The 20,858-nt window shown below is 48.6% G+C and overlaps 1 protein-coding gene across 1 annotated transcript in view; it reads right to left on the reverse strand.

The window, feature by feature from the left end:
* The window catches only part of FAM178B (family with sequence similarity 178 member B), an 86,841-nt gene extending 72,725 nt beyond the window's left edge, over positions 1-14,116 (reverse strand). Inside the window, exons 1-5 of the mRNA XM_045981328.1 lie at positions 14,051-14,116; positions 13,417-13,850; positions 12,088-12,149; positions 10,281-10,388; positions 4,924-5,076 (exon numbers count right to left, since the gene is read on the reverse strand). Of these exons, the coding sequence (XP_045837284.1) occupies positions 4,924-5,076; positions 10,281-10,388; positions 12,088-12,149; positions 13,417-13,850; positions 14,051-14,096 (803 nt within the window). The 5' untranslated portion in view covers positions 14,097-14,116. The remainder of the gene's footprint in view (positions 1-4,923; positions 5,077-10,280; positions 10,389-12,087; positions 12,150-13,416; positions 13,851-14,050) is intronic.
* Between the last annotated feature and the right edge of the window lie 6,742 nt (positions 14,117-20,858).

The following is a 20,858-nucleotide window of genomic DNA, read 5'->3' on the forward strand; positions in this document are numbered from 1 at the left end:
CTCTAAGGAGACTCTGGCTCTGGCATTCTGCTGGGGGACACCCCTCTAGTTTCTCAGTAGGAGAACTGATTGTACAAGCCCCTGTTGGCTTGGATCAAAACATTTCCAACTGCTGCTCCGAGGGAGAGATACCCTTCGGTTGCAATGTCTCCTTTGGGCTATGCCAGCCTCGCAGCAGTTTCTACCAGAGAAAAGATCAGTCTGCCTTCAAGTTCACTGCTGCCCAGTGAGGGTTAGCCGGTAAGGCAAGGAGCAAGAGATAGGCAGGAAGGGCAGCCCAGCTGTGCCTTGAAGCGAGTGGCTTTCAAGGAATTCTAAGCTTAGAGCTCCATGAGATGCAAGGAATCTCTGCAGGCTGCTGGACCCCAAGCCTAGTGTATACGCTCCAGGAGGGGAATGCTGCTTTGCCTCAGTGGAACCATGAACCTTCTCCCCTTCGGTGCAAGGGACAAGGCTGACTGCAGCCACTGTCCTGATCTGCGGCGGGAGGGGAAGCCTGGAGGAAAAGGGTTGGCAAAGTAGGAGTGTGTACTGAAAACTCAAAACCCTTGGGTTACAGAATCACTTGTTAAATTTGCAAAAACCCACTGCATGTCCACAAGCCAAGAATGCGGACACGGGGTCCAACTGGGTGACTCTGCCTTTGCAAAGCCAATGCTAAGTCTGAAGTCATCCTGAGAATGTCAGAGGACCCCGGAGTGAGAAGGGGAGGGATGGGGCCTCCTGGGCAGCAGATGCCAGGCAGGCCTGGCTGGGTGAGAAGTCCCAGCTGTCAGCCCTGAGGATCCCAGTAAGAGAGGTTCCCATCTGGGATGAGAGACAGCCACAGTCAAGAATACTGCTAACCCCCAGACCCCGTGGCAAAGACAGAGGGCTGCAGAAGCTGAAGGAAATAAGAGGGGGATGGTGGAAATTGAGAGGGGGATTAGCCCCAAAGGGGAATCGAACAAAACTCAGGTCAGCTTGGGTCAGCAGGATGGGCTCCTGGGCAGAGCTGGGACCTTCTACCTGGACCGCGTGTTCCGGATAATGCCCAAGTCAACATTCCTCTAGGCTCTGTATCTTCATCTGTTTTTTGGGCAGCGGTCCTGGAGGGCAAAGGATCCAAATGCCTTGGGAATCCCAAGCGATGGCAGAGGGATAAGTACCAAGTGTAGTTATTTATACAGTATCAGTTTCTGTGTCTTTGCCAAGTTCCTCAAGAGCAAGTTTAAGTAAAATGCCTGAGGAGAACGGAACGGAATAATGGTCAGCGTTTCCATCCTCCTCTTTTTCTCTCTTTCTTTTGTTTAAAGATGAGTGAGCACCCTTCGGGTCAGAAGTTCAGGGATCCCAGCAACACCCCAGCGGGGTGCTTCTGCAGGCTCTTTATTTTTGGGGAGCAGTTGGAGCCAGCTGGGCGCTCTGGTCCATCCACAGTCTGTAACTGATGGATTTATTCCACTGGGGCTTCAACCCCGTTGTGCCAGTAAGACAGAGAAACAGAAGGGACCCCATGAGAAAAAAAAAAGCTGTTTTTTCTTTTGCTTCTTATCCTGTTTCTGTTCTTGCTAGAACCTGCACCCCTCACCTCACTTTACACATGCCTGGTAACATCAAGAGGCTATGTCTTCCTTGTAAGGGACAAGGAATCAGTGAATCTCTAGAATAACACTTAAGGAAGGGCCAGGTGAGAGGAATGAGAGGAAGCCATCACATGCATATATCAGACCACTGATGAGACATCTGGACGCCAAGACCCCCTGATTCTAAGGAGTAACCTCCAGGCTCTCATCTTTGGATATCTGAGGGGACACACACATCAGACCACCATCCTCAGTAAAAACCTCAGACCCCCAAACAAAGACAAGTCTCCTGCTCTTTTCCTTTCCCACTTGTCTGGAAGCTCTGTCTGTGTCTCTCTCTACACATCTTCACCAAATTCTGCTTTTGCCTTCTGCCAGCTCATGTTTGATTTCCGTCCTGCATGAAGGCAGGGACAGTTTGATAGGCCCCACGGGAACCCCCCACTCCCCAGGTCCTCAGACTTGCCTGCCAGCAACACCAGGAAGAGGAAGAGGTCCGAAGCCGGGAGCTGGCCTCAGGGAGACCCAGTGTACAAGCACACGGATACACACACGGCTCAGTGCCACCCGCCTCCTCCTGCCAAGACGTTTCCTGGAGGAAGGGCTCCCTGAGCATACACAGTGAGCACTTCACTGGAACAGTGAGGCGGACAACCCCCACCCCCCTCCAGTGTGCTCTGTGGGGGCCCAGGGAAGACCATGAATCATTCAGAGGGCAATGTCCACCCTTCCTGGGGAGACGGCTCTGGCCTCAGAGTTGCATGTGGGCATAGGTCCCAACGCTTCTCCACTCAGGGGAATCGGATTTCCTTTTGAACGGCTGTCCAGGGAGGAAAAAGTTCAGCCCCTGGTACCAACTTCTGTCGTAAAGGCACGAGACTTTGGTTCCAGGGAACTGACCTGAGGTCACATATCCAGCGGGTGAAAAATGTGAGCAGACCGGCCAGGCCATCTCTGATCCTGCGGCTCTGGGCTCCAGATGTGGAAATCTATGTAGGTGCTGCCCGGTGAGGACGAGGCCTCCCGCAGCTGCCCTGTGCCCCGTGCCGAGTGCCCACTTTGTACACTGGGAAGATGATATCCCTCTTTACAGATGGGTAAGGAGGCGAGGATCTCTTTCAAGAGGTGGTTTTTAAAACTCGCATTCACTTTTCCCCCCTAAAACCTCGAATGGTAAAAATGAGATGTGTTCATAAAATACAGAATGTAATAAGGAAAACAAAAGTTACCTGTAACCTCCAAGTGTTAACTTTTTGCACAGCAAAACACTGAACCATACTGCCTCTTGAGAGATCAAGTAACTTTTTATTTTCCCTTCATTTTCATGCTTCCGGCTGAACACAACGGGGTAATTATTGAACCACAATTTTCCTCTCTTGTGTCTGGGTTTGTGGTCCCTGGCATAAACAGGAAATAAGAGTGACCCCAAGGCTAAGTGGTGACCTTCAGGAAGTGGTCCTTACCCACTGTGTAGCAGGGGCCCTCTGACCGGACCATGTGGAAGGCTGTGGGCATTCCTCCAGAAAGGCCCTGGGCTCCCAGGGCTGGCCAGGCCGCCTCTCCGGTGCCTCATTAGCATACTTGAGGGAGGAGGGTCTGAATTCCTCACTCTGGGGAAGCTGGCCAGCCACCTGGCCCCATTTGGCAGGGCTGCTCAGTCCCCGGGTCACCGCCGCATGGGCCCTCTCGTCTGTCAAACACTTCCTGCCGGCCGTCCAGTCTGGGACAGGAAACCTGCTGTCACACAGACCGTGGCCAGCCGAGGCAGCGAGGCAGCACTGCGAGATGCCTCCCTCTCTCCTCTCCTCTCTCCTGTTCCTTCCCTGCCCCTCCTCTTTCTCCAGTGCTGCTATCCTTCTTTTCCCTTCAACCCTTCTTGCTTCTTTCCCCCCCTTTTATTGTCCCTTTATGAGACACCTTCTCAGCGTGGTGATGTCGGCCTTTACCAATACGCAGACGCTCAGGTCCAGTCACCTCGTGTTGCTTCCGGGGCTATGCTCCAGACAAAGCTCTGGGTATGAAGATGTTCTCTACCACAACATTTATAAAGGAGAAAGGTCGGAAGTAACATATGTACTGAGGAGAATGGCTAAAGGTGTTGAGGCCTCGTGCTAGGCAATATTCTCTCAGCATTCACGTCATGACCAATGGCAACGTTAGGGCCTTGTTGAGCTCTTCATTGCACAACATATAAGACACCTTTAGAAGATGGCTGAGGAAAGCTGAACACCGACGATATTAGTGGTCTGAAGGATTTGGATTTTTTAGGTGTAATAATGGCATTTAACTTCTATCTAAAGATAGAGCCCTATCTTTTAGAGACACACGGTGAAGTACTTATAGATTCAATTATATGTGTCTGGGATTTGCTTAAAAATAATCCTGAGGGGATAATGTTAGTGGGCAGGGTAGAGACGGAACAGGATCGTCTTAGAGTTGATTGCCAAAGCTGAGTGTTGATTGTATGGGGAATCATTACACTGTTCTATGTATACTTGAAACTTCCCGTGACAATCAGATGGCTTTAGAATTAGTGAAACAGACATAAGAATACCCTGAAGAGCTGGAAAAGACAAGACTCCTGCTTTCAAGAGACCACGGATAGCTCAGCCTCTGGGCTCCCTACCGGCTGATGTGGGCCCGGCCGCCTCCTCCCCATCCTCCTTGGCCACCAAGGCCCAGCAAGGATCGGCCTCAGGAGCACGAGTGGATAGCTGCCCTGAGTCCTGCGGGCTTTCTGTCTTGTTCTTAGATGAACTCCGAACTGCAAGTTGTGGTCAAGCTTTTAAAATCCCCTTAAAAAGCAACAGAACCTGTGGCTGTGTGATAACGAATGTAAATTTCCTTCCATGGAGGAGTGTGATGGGGCAGCTGTCCTAATGTTACAGTGCGCACTTGGGGCTGGGGATGAACATTTCACTGCTAATGTCACACATGGACGGAAGAAGGGCGTTGTCTCCGACGAGCAGATGGAAATGACGATGATGTGTGCTGGAAAACTGCTGGATGGCCCAGAAAGTGGCTCCAGTGTCGGCAGAGACATCACCCCAGAGGCATGCATGGTGAGTCTGACTAGAGTCGTTCTATGCCCCCAGGGTGCAGGGGAGGAAAAGGCGCTATGAATACATAAATACACAAGCGACCTAATATTTGCTGCAATGTAGGGCTTTTTAAAGTATGTGCATCTAAATCAGTAAATTAAATATGGTAAGTCGACATGTGAGACTATCTCATCTATAACCTGAAAACTGACATGTCCCACCTGACTCAAGCACAGCCTTGAGTTTCTCACTGGGGTCAGCCCTTATCCTTGGGCTCCAGAAGGGACAGGGCCTGGCCATCCCATGCCAACATTTACCTGAGGAACCATTCTTCCAGCTGGCTCCGTGGCTTGAGCTGTGAATGGTCCAGGATGCAGGGCAGGGGCTGATGCCTGGGTAGAAACACTGTCTCCCCGGGGTGCACCAGCGGGATGACCTGCAGTGACACGGAGAACTTCTCCACCAGCATCCTGGCAAAGCAAGGAGCCAGAGAGGCGAGAGTCAGCAGCTGCACCTGGTCTGAAGACCAGAAGGAGGCGGGGGAAAGCCAGATGGTGCCCCCTGCCTTAGCGACCGTCGCCTGGTGGGGAGAAGACTGGGGAGGACAGCGCCACCTGCTGGTAAAGGAGGAGCCTGCAAGATGCTGACTCAGGAGCTCTTCCCCATCCCACTCTCAGTCCTGCATCCCAGCCCCTTCCTCTGGGCTTTTTTAACCCAGGAGCCAGAAGTTCTTCTCCCAGACCCAGTGCCGCCCATTCCCTTTGTTCAGCTCAAACTTTCACCGGGCACCCATGATACGTGGGTGCCAGGTGCTGAAGGATGAGTCAGGCGTGGGGCAGCCATCATGCCTAGGGGAAGGGTAAACAAATCACCACAATAGCCTTCAGCAAGTGGGCTGACCACAAAACTGCCCACACAGGCGCAGCCAGGGGCGGAGGAGAGAAGCTTCGGGTGTGGCCCGGGTCAGGGAGGGCATCTGCACAAGGAAGGAGCGTGGATGCTTCTTCTGGGGCACCAGTCTGCGAGCTCTTGTGATCACGAGGCCTCCCCAGGGATCTCTGGATGCCCAGGCCTTGCCCTGCCTTGTGTGTCTGATCAGTAGATCAGAGCTGGGTCCCACGGACAGGGAAGGAACAGAGAGGAGAAGGGATACATTCCAACTCTATTGGGAGGGGTAAAAATTGTCAGGAGGGAGTGGGGAAAAGGGAGGCATTTAAGATAGTTCCTATGAACACAGCAAATCTCTGCTTCATGAAGGACTGGCCACAGTGCCCTGGTGGGTGAAAACAGCAAGTTTCAGAATAGGAAGTGTGTATGTGTGTGCGCGTGTGTGTGGTGTAGGTATACACACAGACATAGGCACATACACATTCTTAGACATGGGCAACAGCCCCCATATAACTGACATGCCCAGCTATGAGCTGGAGTCATCCCTAGGGAATAGGATTTGGGGGGAGCAGGGAGGAGACTTTTCCTGCTTACTTCATACAACTGTGTTCTGCTTGATTCAATAGAAACAGAACACACCTTTGACAACAATAAAAACAGCCAAATGAAACAAGCCACAAGTATGGCATCCCTTCCTGTCCCCAGCCTGGGCCCTGGGATGGTGGACTCGGATGCGGAACCATGCTCAGAGCTTCTGTCAGGGTCTGGGACACAAGCAGCAGGCTCTGCAGGCTGAGCTGTGTAGCTGGCGGCCCACCACTGGCTAGATGAAATCTGCCTCCCTCTCCGGCCCCCGACCTGAGGAAAGAGGCCGACGTTCATCACTGGCTCACATCACCAGCTTATTTGGAGGGTGAAATAGCACAGGGTATGGAAACGCCATGAAAACACAGGGGACTTCTGCTCCTGTAGGCTTTTGCAAGCAACTTGTGTGAACCACCACACAAACAGGAGAACAGTTTTCTGTTTTGTTCCTCTCTTTGCCATTTCAGCTTTTGGGGCTCTATGGCTTCTGTTGCTCTTACACTAAGGAAGAATTGCAAATTATTAAAAGTCTACAGGAATTGGGCTCATCTGTAAAAGGGTCTTAGTCTGGTCCCCCAAACCATCATACAAAGGGACTTTTGTGATACTAAATATAATGTATATGCATTATTAAGAGTTCTGAGATGACTCTTCCATGTCTAATCGGGGATTTCCTGTGCAGCCCTGAAGTGAGGATAAAGGATGATGTGAGGGCTGAAATATTCCCCCCTCCCCTGCCCCAGTGCACACATAAGGTCTTTTAACTTTAAGAAATAGAGAACGTAGGATGGCATCCACTCAAGATGCAAGCCAATCCTTAGAGCATGAGGGGACGCTGGGCTCTGGGTGCTTGGGGGTCTCTTCTACGGTGGGCATCCACAGCGGGCGTGTGACTCCTGGTCAAAAACAACTGCTCTGGCAGATGGTGGCTGGCCCCCAGCCGCAGCCTCACCCTTTCCAGACCCACATCCCTCCTTGGGCCCATTCAGGGATGGAAGAAGCTGCTGGCTTTGTGTATCAGTGAGTAATTTTCTTTGAAGCAGAGAATTGAACTGTCCCATCAACATGATCCCACATCAAAACCACCACCTCAAAGTGGCTGTTGTCAAAAAGGCTTTCTCAAAGTACTACTTGAAAATGTCACATGCCCAGAAAATCATTGGTGATTTCAAAGCATCAAACACCTGGCTTAGGCCAGTTCCCCAGATAACTCCCTTTCTGTGGCGGAATTTCTAAACATCCAAGACCTGACTTCCAGAATCCTGGTGTACTCAGTAGAAAGGTTAAGAGCTAAAACAGTTATTCTTGCTCCCAAGATTTTATTTTTTATCCTTTTAAAGAGTTTTTATTTATTCATGAGAGAGGGACAGAGAAAGAAAGAGCACAAGCAGGGGGAGAGGCAGAGGGAGAGGGAGAAGCGGGCTCCCCACTGAGCTGGGAGCTCAATGTGGGGCTTGATCCCAGGACCCCAGGATCATGACCTGAGCTGAAGGCAGCCACTTAACCATCTGAGCCACCCAGGGGACCTGCTACTGAGATTTTAAAGAGGGTTTAAGAGATTTCATTCCAAGGCTATGTACCCATTGAGTAGGAAACCTGGAAACAAATCCATGAGTCCCGACTTTGAGGAACTGTTTTTATCACTTATGACACCACCAAGGCTCTCTTGTCCAAAGAGGCCTTTAGCCCAACCCAGTGGTTCCATTTAGTCTCCACATCCGCTCTTCTGGGTTCGCCATGCTCCTTGCATGGCACCCCTTCTCTGGGCCTCTAGGCAGCATGTGAGTAGCTTTCCACCTCTGTGGGATGGCTGTTCCAATCTGAACACCCACAGAGGTTCATAGTGGAAAGTATCAGTGAGGAGGCCGGGTCCTCCTAACCAAGGCGGGGGGTCACCAAACTACAATCTGCGGCCAAGTCCTGGCCATTGCTGTGAACAAGGTTTTATTGCAACATAAGTGTATTTATTCACTTGTATATTGTCTACGGGAGGTTCCCTGTCACAACAGCAGAGCTGAGAGGTTGTTGCCACAGGGACCAGACGGCCCTCAAAGCCTAAAATATTTACTGTTTACAAATACAGAGAGTTTGCTGATCCCTGATCGAGTCCAGAGATGATTATCAGAAAACTTGGGGGAAAAAAGCAAACAGCCAGCCACGGTGATGTTCACAACCATCTCTGGGCAACAAAAACAACATAAACCCTCTGGGGGTCCTAAGATGGAGGCTCCAAAGAAGTCCGTAGGTTGTGACTCTGCATTTCCTTCATTAGAAGAATGCTAACTTAAGAGTGTGCACGAAAATGTGACCTGTCACTGCTTAGACCAATGTTTAATAACCTAACTCAAGCTGACAGGAAAAAAAAATCGAGCTTGGACAGGCCGACGATTCAGGGCAAGCTGACCAACCTACCCTAAACCGCATGGCTGAGGTGACCTCATCCCCCGCAGCCCCCCCCCACCAGCGCACGTGGTTCCTGAGGGAGGGAGGGAAGGAAGCAAGGGAGGACCCAATTAAAAGAGAGAAAAGGGATATACAGAAAGATCTATCCTGACTCCAATTCCCCCTTCAGCTACTGCACATTTCCCTCTTTCGACCTCTCCTCCTGTTCTCCTATGGGCCTGTTCCAGTCAGGGCCACCCTCAGTGATCCACCTCAGCTGCTCTTGTCAAGGTCACCATGACCTCTACTCTGCCTCCTTGGGCCCCAGTTCTCTCTATATACTTGTTTCCCAGGTGATCTAATCCAGTTCGTGGCTTTAAACGCCATCGATACGTGGTGACTCCTGAGCCTCTCTCTCCAGAAGAGGTGATCCAGACTGTCTCTTTGGTCTTGCCCCTGGGATCACCCAAACGAACTCTTGACCTCACAAGTGCCCCCAGTGCAGTCTTTGTCCCTTAGTCTTCTCTAGTTTAATCAGACAACTCCAACCTTCCAGTTGCTCAGGCCCAAATCCTGGGGGGTCTCTTTGATTCCCCTTTCTCCCATACCTTCCATCCAGTTCATCAACAAATCCTGTCAGTTCTACCTAAAAATATATCCAGACTGTGCCTACTCCTCACCACCCACCCTCACTCCCAGCCTCTTACTTCTCAGGATGACTACCATGGCTCATTTGCCCCTGTCTCCTTTCTTCTGCCCCGCCCCCCAGGCTCCCCAGTTTATCCTCAACATGGCGGCAGAGGATCCTGTGCAGCAGTGGTGGTCGGCTCACACAGAGGAAGAGCTCCTGCATCGAGCCCACTCTTGGCTTCCCTGACCTTCTCTCCCCAGCCCTCCCTTCTGCAGCTGCCGCCTTGCTCCCCCACAGGGTCCCAGAGCTGCCTCTCACCTCCTTTACAGTGTCCTACTAGAAGCCAGCCACCTGCTCATCAAGGTCTTCCCTGACCCTCATGCATAGTCTCATAGGCCTTCCCTGCTCCTCCCGTCCCCCCTCTACTTTATCCTTTCTCCTGAACACTCATCACCTCTCTTCATGCAGGAGGACAGAGCTTTCTGTCTGGTTTTGTTTTTGCCGTATCCCCAGAGTCTGTAACAGAGCCTGGTACAAAGTTGGACTCCGTAGATGTCTGCTGGCTGGCCAGGTGAATAGACGGATGGCTAACAGGGTACCCTGATGATGGATTCAGCTGTGGTCCCTCAGCATCTCTGAGACACTACAGGGCAGATGAGACCGCCTGCCTCCAGCCAGTGGCCAAGTTAGATCATGGCTGGCATATACCTCCGCACCCACCAATGACAGCACTGATAAAAGCCATCGTCTTCTTTTCCCCACATGGGGGAAAGTGAAAAATGTTACAAGCCGTATTCTCCCCTTTAAGGGCAGATTTATCTTAGACTGTGGTTTTGTAGATTTATTCCCCCAAGAGGCCCGGTTCTATAAATTTGGGAAAATTGGGGCCGAGTAAGCTGTGTTTTCCTATCTCTGCTCCCTCAAAGGCCTAGACTGGACCCTGACACACAGTAGGTGATCCAATATTTCTGTAATCGAAGAATGAATGTAGGGCTTTTCTTGAGTGTCAGTTTAAGAAAAGGAGGCAGCTTGAGAACTTACAAATACATACAAATTGCTGGCTGAAACTCTGTCTGAAAATGAGAGCCAGTCAACACTTCAATCCTTTGCCTTGAGAGGCAGGTGCAGGGACTCCCCTCCGCCCCCGAAAATGGCCAGGCCCTAGCCGCTCCCGTGCCCATCCCCCACCTGTGCTCAGGTGTGAGAGGCACTTCATCTTCATCCAGATCCAGGGAGCTGAGTTGGGGACCGTCGTGCAGAAGCAGCTGCTCTTGCTTCTGCTCCAGGGCCTGGTCCCTGCAGGGAGCGGAGAGCCAACAACAGAGGTCAGTGCTGTCCCTAGTCAAGTGACCTGGACACTGAGCTGCAGACCCCATGAACATGGCAAGGCCTAGGAATAGGGATTTTCACCACACAACTTCAAACCTCCCTTTGTGTACCTTGTTTCGTATTTGCCCACTTTTTAACACATCAAGGCCTGTGCCACACCCTTTCTCCTCCTCCCAGGGTCTGGCCACACTGACCTGGGGAGGCCCCCAGGCTCATGGCTTCCGGAGCCCCTCACACATGGCCTGCCTTTCTGGCCATACCCTTTGGTCTCCAGCCTCAGAGGTCAGTCCCCACCGCAGCCCTGCATGCCAACCATTATCTTGCTGGAATCCTGACTCCCTCACCTCCCTCTTGCCCTAACCACATCAAACCCCTGAGCAGGCAGAGTCCAACCTTCTGCCTTCTGGATCCTTGGCCCCTCAACAGCCTGGGACCCTCCTCCAGGGGCCTGCCTTGGCGTTGCCAAAAAGTCCTCAGTTCTTAAAGACTTCACCTCCAGCCCAGGTCACTGTCTGCAGTTGGAATCTTCCTAGCCAGTGACAACTGAATGATTTTCAGCTGAATGTGCCTGGGCGTCTCCGAAGCCACACGTATAGGTCTGAATTCTCTTCCACACAGGCTCCAGAGTCCCAGCCACCCAGGTCAGCAGACTCATCATAGCCCCACTGCCCTCGTCCCAGGGCCCCACCCCATCACCGTTCACCATACTTCCTCTCTCCTCCCTCCCATCCACTCTCCATAATGTGGCCCAAGCAATCTCTGCAATGCAGTGGGAGACACAACACTACCCACTTAAAATTTTGCCAACTCAACCCTGTGTTCATGAGGCCTCTCATGACCCAGCCTCAGCTCGCATCTTGGCTGCACCGCCTGCTCTGTCGGCCCCCAACCCCCAGCCCCCAGCACTGGGAATTCCAGCTCTAGTCAGCCACCGGGACATCTGTCCTACCCACTTTCACATGTGTCGTCACCCATGCTGTCCCCGCACACTGCAAATCTTCTAATTCTCCCAGGTTCAAAGATAAGGATACCTGTGGGGAGCCCTTTCTGACCCCCAGGTTAAACTAGGTGCCAGTATTCCAGGCCCCTCCACAGCAACCTCACAGCACGGGAAATACTAGAAACATTAGGATAAGTGTCCAGGTGAGTGGGGCCGTACCATTTCCTCCAAATACCCAGTGCCTGGTGTGGGACCCAGCAGAACAAGAATCTCCCAGTGCGGGGTGCCCTGATGAGTTTACCTGCCCGCATCACCGGCGTGGTGATACTCAGGCTGTACTCCTTGGTCAAAGCCACATGCCTTTTCCCCTTCTCTCTCATAGAACACTTGAATGGGAGCTGAGAGGCCCCACACGGGCATGAATTGGGCAGAAGAGAGGAATGGACTCTCCCTGTCTCCCCTCCACACCAACCCAAGGTTCACGACCTCCTGGTCTGGGTTCTCTGCCTTTGGGATGACCCCCTTCAACCTGACTACCATTCCATGTGCTTACTATTGATCAGAGAACACAGGGCCCTCTGCGCTCCCGGAGACACGCTGTGCAGGAGGGTGGTAGGCTGCTCAATCCTGAGGGGAAGGTGCTAGGAGTCTTAGAGGACAATCCCCCGAAATCAATGCCCACCCCACAGAATGCAGACCCCACGATGGACCTCCTCCCACACTCACCGCTTCTCTTGCAGTAAGTAGTCTAAGCTATTGACGTAGCTCTCTGAGGCCCCAGAGGTGAACTGGAGCAGTGGAACGTGAGAATGGCGGACAGAAAGACAGACAGGGGGGAGAAGAATAAAATTAATCTCAGTTAAGCCCTTTATTTATCTTGTTTGTGTGTCTGAATAAGCAATACTTTCACATGATTAAAAATTCGAGAAGATGTCTCCTATCACCAGCATCCCCAGCCACCCAGGTCCCTTCTCACAGGTGACCACAGGTGTTCTCTCCTCTGTGTGCTTTTGGAGACATGTTATCCACAGACAAGCAAACAGTAATACAACACAGATTCCCCCCTACCCATAAAGCATATGGTAGCAAACTATGAACCCTGTTCTACCCTTTGCTCTGCTCAATTAATAGAATGTCTTCAGGGTCATTCCATATCAATACTAAAGAAATAAGTAAAAAAAAACCTTTCGGGGTACTCTAATGTAGGACTAGAACATAATGTATTAATTCTCTAGTGGTGGGCATTTTGGATTATCGCCAATCTTGGGCTATTTGAAATAATTAAGACCAGGGACACCTGGGTGGCTCAGTCGGTTAAATGTCTGCCTTTGGCTCAGGTCATGATCCCAGAGTCCTGGGATTCAGTTGGGCTCCTTGCTTAGTGGGGAGCCTACTTCTCCCTCCACCTGCTGCTCCCCCTGCTTGTGCTCTCTCTCTCTCTCTGACAAATAAATAAGGTCTTTAAAAAAAAAAGGCTTCCCACAAGAAGGAAAAACCTCTATTTAAAAAGAAAAAATAAGCAAAACAAATAATTAAGCCCTATTCTTAAAATAAATTTCCTGGATCCGTGGGCCCCTAATTATTCCCAGTCTACCCAGCAAGAGCTGTTTATTCCCACCCAAGTTAAGGTTCATCACTAAAGTTTCCATTTAGACATTCCAATCCACTGTACCACAGTCAGCCTAAGTCTTTGTGTCTGGTCTAGTTTAGACCAGGGCACCAAGGTACCCCTTTCCCCAGGGGGACATCCTCAACATTAGGCACAGAAGCCTTGAAGGTTTCCATACAAAAGTGGCATCAAATTTGGCACCACCCCAAGTCAACTGTTAGCAGAGGTTAGCAGCAGAAATACGGGGAGAGATGCATCCCAGCCACAAGGGTCCAAGGGCTGGGGAGAGGTCGAGAGGGTATGCATTTGAGGAGGGATAGTTAGGGGGAGCTGGCCAATCAAAGGCAGCTGGGGTATGGCCAAGGAAGAATGGCCAAAAAGGGAGTGGCGGGGGTGACTGAGGAAGAGTGCAAGGAGAGGAGACCAAGGGGAGTCCATCAGCTTACCAAGGTGTGGGTGTCCATCATTTCAGCCTTTTGGCTCAGGCCTGCCATGCTCCAGAACGGCTCCTCCAGTGAGGCCAGATTCCCCTGGGGGTCCGAGTCCTGGGGCTCCTGCTCTAACTTGTCAGGCAACTGGTGGGCCCATGTCCTCAGGCCGTGAGGCCCCGCTGCATCAACCCACCTCGGGCCTGGGGTTCCCCTGCCTGCTGGTGGTACCCTCAGGTTCAGGAACTCTACAGGTGGCGGGCTCCAGTCAATGGGGAACGTGTCCCTGGCCGCTTGCACCTTGCGCTTCTTTGACAACTTAGGTGTTAGAGCTGAGGTAGGACTGCTGCAGCGCCGGGTGGCATGGAGGAGCCCCTGGTGCAGGGGATGGTCAAAGCAGCTGCCCTTCAGGCTGGGCAACAGGATGGGCGTCCCTTCAGCTTCCTGGACCCCTATGAATAAGATGGAGCACTGTGGTATCCCCACTTACCCACCACCATCCTGGTCACTGTGCCATGCTGGGGGAGGAGACAAGGCAACTCAGGACTGATGTGGGCAGAATGAGAGTGGAATCCCTCAACTGTGGGTTGTCCGCTCCCTCATGGCCACAAGCTTCAGAACGGCTCTACCTGTACAGGTGAGAGACACCTACCTTTGTTCTGAGGAAAGGCTGGCGGAGTCTCCTCAGGCCCGGCCATCTGCAAACCACTGGACTTTCTGTCCTGGAAGGAACTGTCTGTCAGGTGAGGTGAGCCTCCAGAAGGAAGCTAAAAGCTCGGAAGCTCTCGGTTCCCTACAGAAGAGGGCCTGTGCCACTGGTGCCCAGGACGGAAATCCCCCTCCAGCTCTTCCTTAAGGACCAAGCAAGTGCATCATGAAGATCAAGTTGCTGGGGTGAAAGGGGCTCCAAGTGACCTTTCATTTCAAGGACGTGATAGGCAAGTGTAAGGACATCAGCTTTTTTTTTTTTTTAAAGATTTTATTTATTTATTTGACGGAGACAGAGATCACAAGCAGGCAGAGAGGCAGGCAGAGAGAGAGAAGGGGAAGCAGGCTCCCCGCCAAGCAGAGAGCCCATTGCGGGACTCAATTCCAGGACCCGAGCCGAAGGCAGTGGCCTAACCCACTGAGCCACCTAGGCGACTTGGACATCAACTTTTATTTATTTTATTTTGTTATTATTTTTAAAGATTTTATTTATTTATTTGACAGACAGAGGTCACAAGTAGGCAGAGAGGGCAGGCAGAGAGAGAGAGAGGAGGAAGCAGGCTCTCGCTGAGCAGAGAGCCCAACGCAGGGCTTGATCCCAAGACCCTGGGATCATGACCTGAGCCGAAGGCAGAGGCTTTAACCCACTGAGCCACCCAGGCACCCCAGACATCAACTTTTAAAAAAACTTTAAGAGGGGCACCTGGGTGGCTCAGTGGGTTAAGCCTCTGCCTTTGGCTCAGGTCATGATCTCAGGGTCCTGGAATCGAGCCCCGCGTCAGGCTCTCTGCTCAGCGGGGAGCCTGCTTCTCCCCTCTCTCTGCCTACTTGTGATCTCTTTCTCTCTGTCGAATAAATAAATAAAATCTTTGGGAAAAAAAATACTTTTAGAAAAGCAAACTACCACAGCTCAACAGAAAAGTTGTGTTGAGATGACATTCTGCATGTCTTGCTTACTCGGTGTCACCCCAAGAAAGACTGCTCACGAGGGGTAGGGCAGGGCTCTCTAGTCCTTGTCGTTTTCCCAGAATCAGCACAGACACGGCACAGAGTAGAACTTGATGCATTTCTGTGGAATGAGTGAATGATTTAAAGATACTCAGCGCTGGCCCAACAAGCTTTTTCTCCTTAGGAACTGTCCGTCTACAGCTAAGATGGATTATGCCTCACACACACAGACATCGCTCATCATTTCAGGCTCAGGATCAGATGAACTGAAATGTACACGGAAGGCTAATATCTGAATGAGCTAATGACCAAAGGAAACAACCAATTACCAAAAACACAAACACTAACCCAACAAGGGTTTGGACCCAACAAAAGTGGAAGACATTCAAATCAATATGCCTATGAAATGTTCTTCGATCACAATGAAATCATTCAAAATTTAAAAATTTATAATAAACGCGGACAAGGCTATGAGGAAATACATTGCTGCTGGTACTCTAAAATGGTCTTATTCTTTTTAGAGAGCACTCTATCAGTATAAAAATAATTGCAAAAATGTTCATATCCGGGCATAGGGAATCCCAGAAACCTGTCCCTCCACAAAAAGCAATAATTAAGCTGACAAAACCTGTCAGAACTAACACCTCGAGAACTCTGGAATTTAGCAAGAAAGTAACAACAAGTAGGGAAAGGCTTAATGAAGAAAGAAGTCACTAAATTTCAGGACAACGGTATTCTGGATTTTGAACTTAGACGGCGTACGGCCCCCACCCCCCAGTTAAGAGGCAGCTGTGGAGGCTGTGTTCCTGGTTTGGCTTCCTGGGGCCAGAGGAGGCAACACAAACTTTGTTCTCAAAGAACTGTAGTTGTATGTTTTGACTTGTATCCTGGCTCCCTGAGGGGTCAACTCAGGATCTTTTCTCTCACCTGGAACTTTCCCAGGGCTGAAGTGGCCTCCTGGGCAGCCTTTGTTGAAAGCATTGAAAGGCAAGTCTACCAGCCACAACCACCTGGGACAAGGGATAACAGGTGGGGCAAGCAGCAGGGAGTCTGAAGGGCCTGTAAAGAAGAGGCTGAGGAAGGAGATACACAGAGGAATAAAGATTTTAAAAAGCTCCCACATAAACTAGAGTCCAGAAGGTCCCATGCACACCCAGGGCTAAGGCATGACCTTAGGAAAGACCTGAGAAGACAGTAAGTTTTAACCTCTGGCTGATCATTAGACTCCACATAAACCAGAAGTGAAGGAAGGCCAAGGCTGAGTTGCATTAAGGTCTGCCTAAACTTTGATGGAGCACACCACAGAACCAATCTGCAAAGATCAGAAGAGTTTTATTGTGCTGATGGTGGTGACATTTAAGGAATCTTCTAACAACTTACCAGTTAACCACTAAGCTAAAGGAACAGTGATTTCAGTGATGTCATCCACCAAAATGATAATGTCTTCATAAAAATAGTTTAGATGTGTCATTAAACAATCAACTACAACTCACAACAACCAGAAACAGCAAAGTCAGATGGGGGGAGGGTGGTAATCGTATTTCCAGAGTTACTGCATTATAATATCCAAAATGAACAATTTTCAACAAAAGTTACAAGGCATGCAAAGAAACAACAAAGTACGGTCCATTCACAGACAAAAAAAAAGAAGGAAAGAAACTGTCCCTGAGTAAACCCAGGCATTGGACTTATTATACTAGACAAAAACTTTAAACCAACTGCCTCAGATACGCCTAAGAACCCAAGCAAATGGTGAACAAAGAACTAAAAGAAACCAGAAGAGAATGAAATCTCACCAAACAGAGACTACCAACGAAGATTTTAGAAGTTATAAAAAGGAGCCAGACAGGACTTCTGGACTTGAAAAGTACAAAAACTGAAATGAAAAACTAAGTAGAAGGCTTCAAAATGAGATGCAGGTTAGCAGAAGAATCCGTGAACTTTCACAGAGGCTAACTGAGCCAGTCAATTCTGAGGCACAGAATGAAAAAAGAATAAGATGAACAGAGCCTCAGAAACCAGTGGGACACCATTAAGCACATCAACATTAAGCATAGTAGGAGTGCCAGGAGTTGAGAGATGGAGATAGAGATGGGGTGGAGGGGGACAGAAAGAACACTGCACTTCCAAGAAGCTCAGACAACTCCAAGTAGGTCAAACCGAAAGGGATCCACACCTAAATACATTACAATCCAACTGTTAAAAACCAGTGAGAGAGTCTTAAGAGCAGGGAGAGAGAAGTGATTCATCACCTACAAGGGAGTTCTCAATAAGATTAACAGGTGATTTCTCACCAACCATGGAGATCAGCAGGTACGGAGGTGAAATATTGAAAATGCACAAAGGCTACGGACCAAGAGGTCTGTAACCAATAAAACTAACCTCCCAAAAAGGAGAAGATAAGGTATTCCCAGATAAACAAAGACTGGGAAAATTTGTTTCTAACAAATCTGTTCTGCCAGAAATACGAAACTAAATTCTTTAGGCCGAAGTGAAAGGATATTAGAGAGTAACTTGAATCCATACAAAGCAAAAAGGACAGTGATAAAGGTAACTACCTGGGTATACATAAAAGAGAGTATAAATGTTGTGGTTTTTTTTTTTTAGGATAGCTATTTTTAAAAAAAAATATTTTATTTGTTTATTTGACAGAGAGATCACAAGCAGGCAGAGAGGCAGGCCGGGGCAGGGGGAGCAGGCTCCCTGCTGAGCTGGGAGCCCAATGCAGGGCTCAATCCCAGGATCCTGAGATCATGACCTGAGCTGAAGGCAGAGGCTTAACCCACTGAGCCACTCAGGTGCCCCTAAATATTGTTTTTACTTGTAACTTTTTCTCCTGATTTAAAAGACAACTGGATAAAGCAATAATTACAAGTTTGTCTTTTTTTTTAAAGATTTTATTTATTTATTCGACAGACAGAGATCATAAGTAGGCAGAGAGGCAGGCAGAGAGAGGAGGAAGCAGGCTCCCTGCTGAGCAGAGAGCCCGATGTGGGGCTTGATCCCAGGTCCTGGGATTATGACCTGAGGGGAAGGCAGAGGCTTTAACCCACTGAGCCACCCAGGCACCCTACAAGTCTGCCTTGATGGATGCACAACGTCTAAAGATATAATTCATATGACAGCAACGGCACTAAGGACAGGGTGGGAATAGAACTATATAGGTATAAAGTTTTGTATTTTACTGAAATTAAATTGGTATTAATCAGAACTAGACTGTGAACTATGTAGTATTTATAGGTAAATAAAACAGGCAAGCACGACCATACTTTTGGTTTCTAACTCTTTTTTCCCTATGTGATTTAAAAGACAAATGCATACAACAAAAATTATATATCTATGTTAATGAGAACACACAATGTTCAAAGATGTAATTTGTGACAATAAAAACATAAAGGGGCATGGAATTGTATATGAGCAGAGTTTTTGTATACTATTGAAGCTAATTCAAACTAGTTTGTTAAATTTAAATTATAAGTTATAATCTGCAGGATAACCACTAATAAAATAACTGGCAAATATAGAGAAAAGGAAATGAAGAAGGAATCAAAATGGTACAGTAGCCCAAAAAACCAAACAGGGGTGCCTGGGTGGCTCAGTGGGTTAAACCTCTGCTTTTGGCTAGGGTCGTGATCCCAGGGTTCTGGGATTGATTGATCCCAGGGTCCTGGGATTGAGCCCCAAATCTGGCCCTCTGCTCAGCAGGGGGACTGCTTCCCCCTCCCCCTCTGCCTGCTTCTCTGCCTACTTGTGATCTCTCTCCCTCTCTGTCAAATAAACAAATAAAAAAATCTTAAAAAAAAAAACAAAAAACAACCCCAATTAAACACAAAAGAAGGCAGCAGTTGAGAAACTGAGGAACAAAAAAGATACAAGGTATATAGGAAACAAAATAGCAAAATGGTAGAAAACTTTTCTTATCAGTAATCAGTGTAAATGTAAGTGGATTGAACTCTCAGATTCTTGGCAAAAAAGATTTAAAAAAATCTGACTATATGCTATCTACAAGAGGCTCACTTTATAACCAGAGAGGTTGAAAGTGAAAGGATGGAAAAGATACTCCATGCACAGAAATCCAAAGAGAGCCAAAGTGGCTATACAACCAACAGATAAACAAATTTTAGGTCAGAAATTACAATGGAGGGCACTTGGGTGTCTCAGTGGGTTAAGCCTCTGCCTTCAGCTCACGTCATGATCTCAGGATCCTGGAACTGAGTCCCGCTTCCGACCCTCTGCTCGGCAGGGAGCCTGCTTCCTCCTCTCTCTCTCTCTGCCTGCCTCTCTGCCTACTTGTGATCTCTCTCTGTCAAATAAATAAAAAAAAACTTATTAAAAAAAAAAAAGAAATTACAATGGGACAGGGGCGCCTGGGTGGCTCAGTGGGTTAATCCTCTGCCTTCGGCTCAGGTCATGATCTCAGGGTCCTGGGATTGAGCCCCGAATATGGCTCCCAGCTCAGCAGGGAGCCCGCTTCCCTCTTTTGCTCTGCCTGCCTCTCATGCCTACTTGTGATCTCTGTCAAATAAATAAATAAATAAATAAATAAAAAGAAATTCCAATGAGATAAAGAAAACCATGATATATTGATGTAAGACTCATTCACCAAGAAGACATAATAATTATAAACATACATGCACATAAAAAGAGAGCTTCGGCAGGGTTGAAGGGGAAAACAGTTATACTGATAGTTGAAGAATTCATTATCCTACTTTCAATAATGTAAACGGACAGATGATCAAAAGAAAAGAGAGGACTTCTACAACACCATGAACCAACTAGACATAACAGGCATCTACAGAACTCTTCACTCTGTAACAGCAGCGTATACATTCTTTGTGAGTAACATGGAATTTTCTTCAGGATAGATCAGATGTTAGGCTGCAAAACAAGTCTCAATAAGTTTAAGAAGATGGAAATCCTTTATAAGGGTATATTTCCTGGTTACAATAGAAACTATTCATTTAAAAAAAAACAAAAGGAAAACTGGGAATTTCACGAATATGTAGAAATAAGACAACAAAATCTTAAACAACCAATAGATCAAGGAAGAAATCATAAGAGAAATTAAAAAATACTTAGAGGTAAGTGCAAACAAACATGCCAAAATGTACAGGATACAATGAAAGCAGTTCTCCCAGGAAAACTCATAGCTCGCAAATGTCCATCAACCACTGAGTGGATAAATAAAATGTGGTGGGGACACCTGGGTGGCTCAGTTAAGTGTCTGCCTTAGGCTCAGGTCATGATCCCAGGGTCCTGGGATCGACCACCGCATAGCTCCCACTCCCCCTGCTTGTGTTCCCTCTATCACTGTGTCTCTCTCCATCAAATAAATAAATAAAATCTTTAAAAAAATGTGATGTAGCCATGAAATGGAGTATTACTGAGCCTATGTTAAAAAAGACATTAAACCAGTAACCTAAATTTACACTGTAAGGAACAGAAAAAGCAAAGCAAATTCAAGGTCTGCAGAAGGAGGGAAATAATAAAGATCGGGGGCGGGGGGGCGCCTGGGTGGCTCAGTGCGTTAAATCCTCTGCCTTTGGCTCAGGTCATGGTCTCAGGGTCCTGGGATGGAGCCCCACATCCGGCTCTCTGCTCAGCAGGGACCCTGCTTCCCCCTTTCTCTCTGCCTGACTCTCTGCCTACTTGTGATCTCTCTCTCTCTCTGTCAAATAAATAAATAAAATCTTTAAAAAAAAAATCAGAGGGATTTTTATCCCTCTATTATCTTTTATCCCTCTATTATCTATTATCTTTATCTTTATCTTTTATATCTATTATTTTATATCTATTATCTATTA

This window comes from Meles meles, chromosome 16, assembly GCF_922984935.1.
Source record: "Meles meles chromosome 16, mMelMel3.1 paternal haplotype, whole genome shotgun sequence".
In the NCBI taxonomy this organism is placed as follows: Eukaryota; Metazoa; Chordata; class Mammalia; order Carnivora; family Mustelidae; genus Meles; species Meles meles.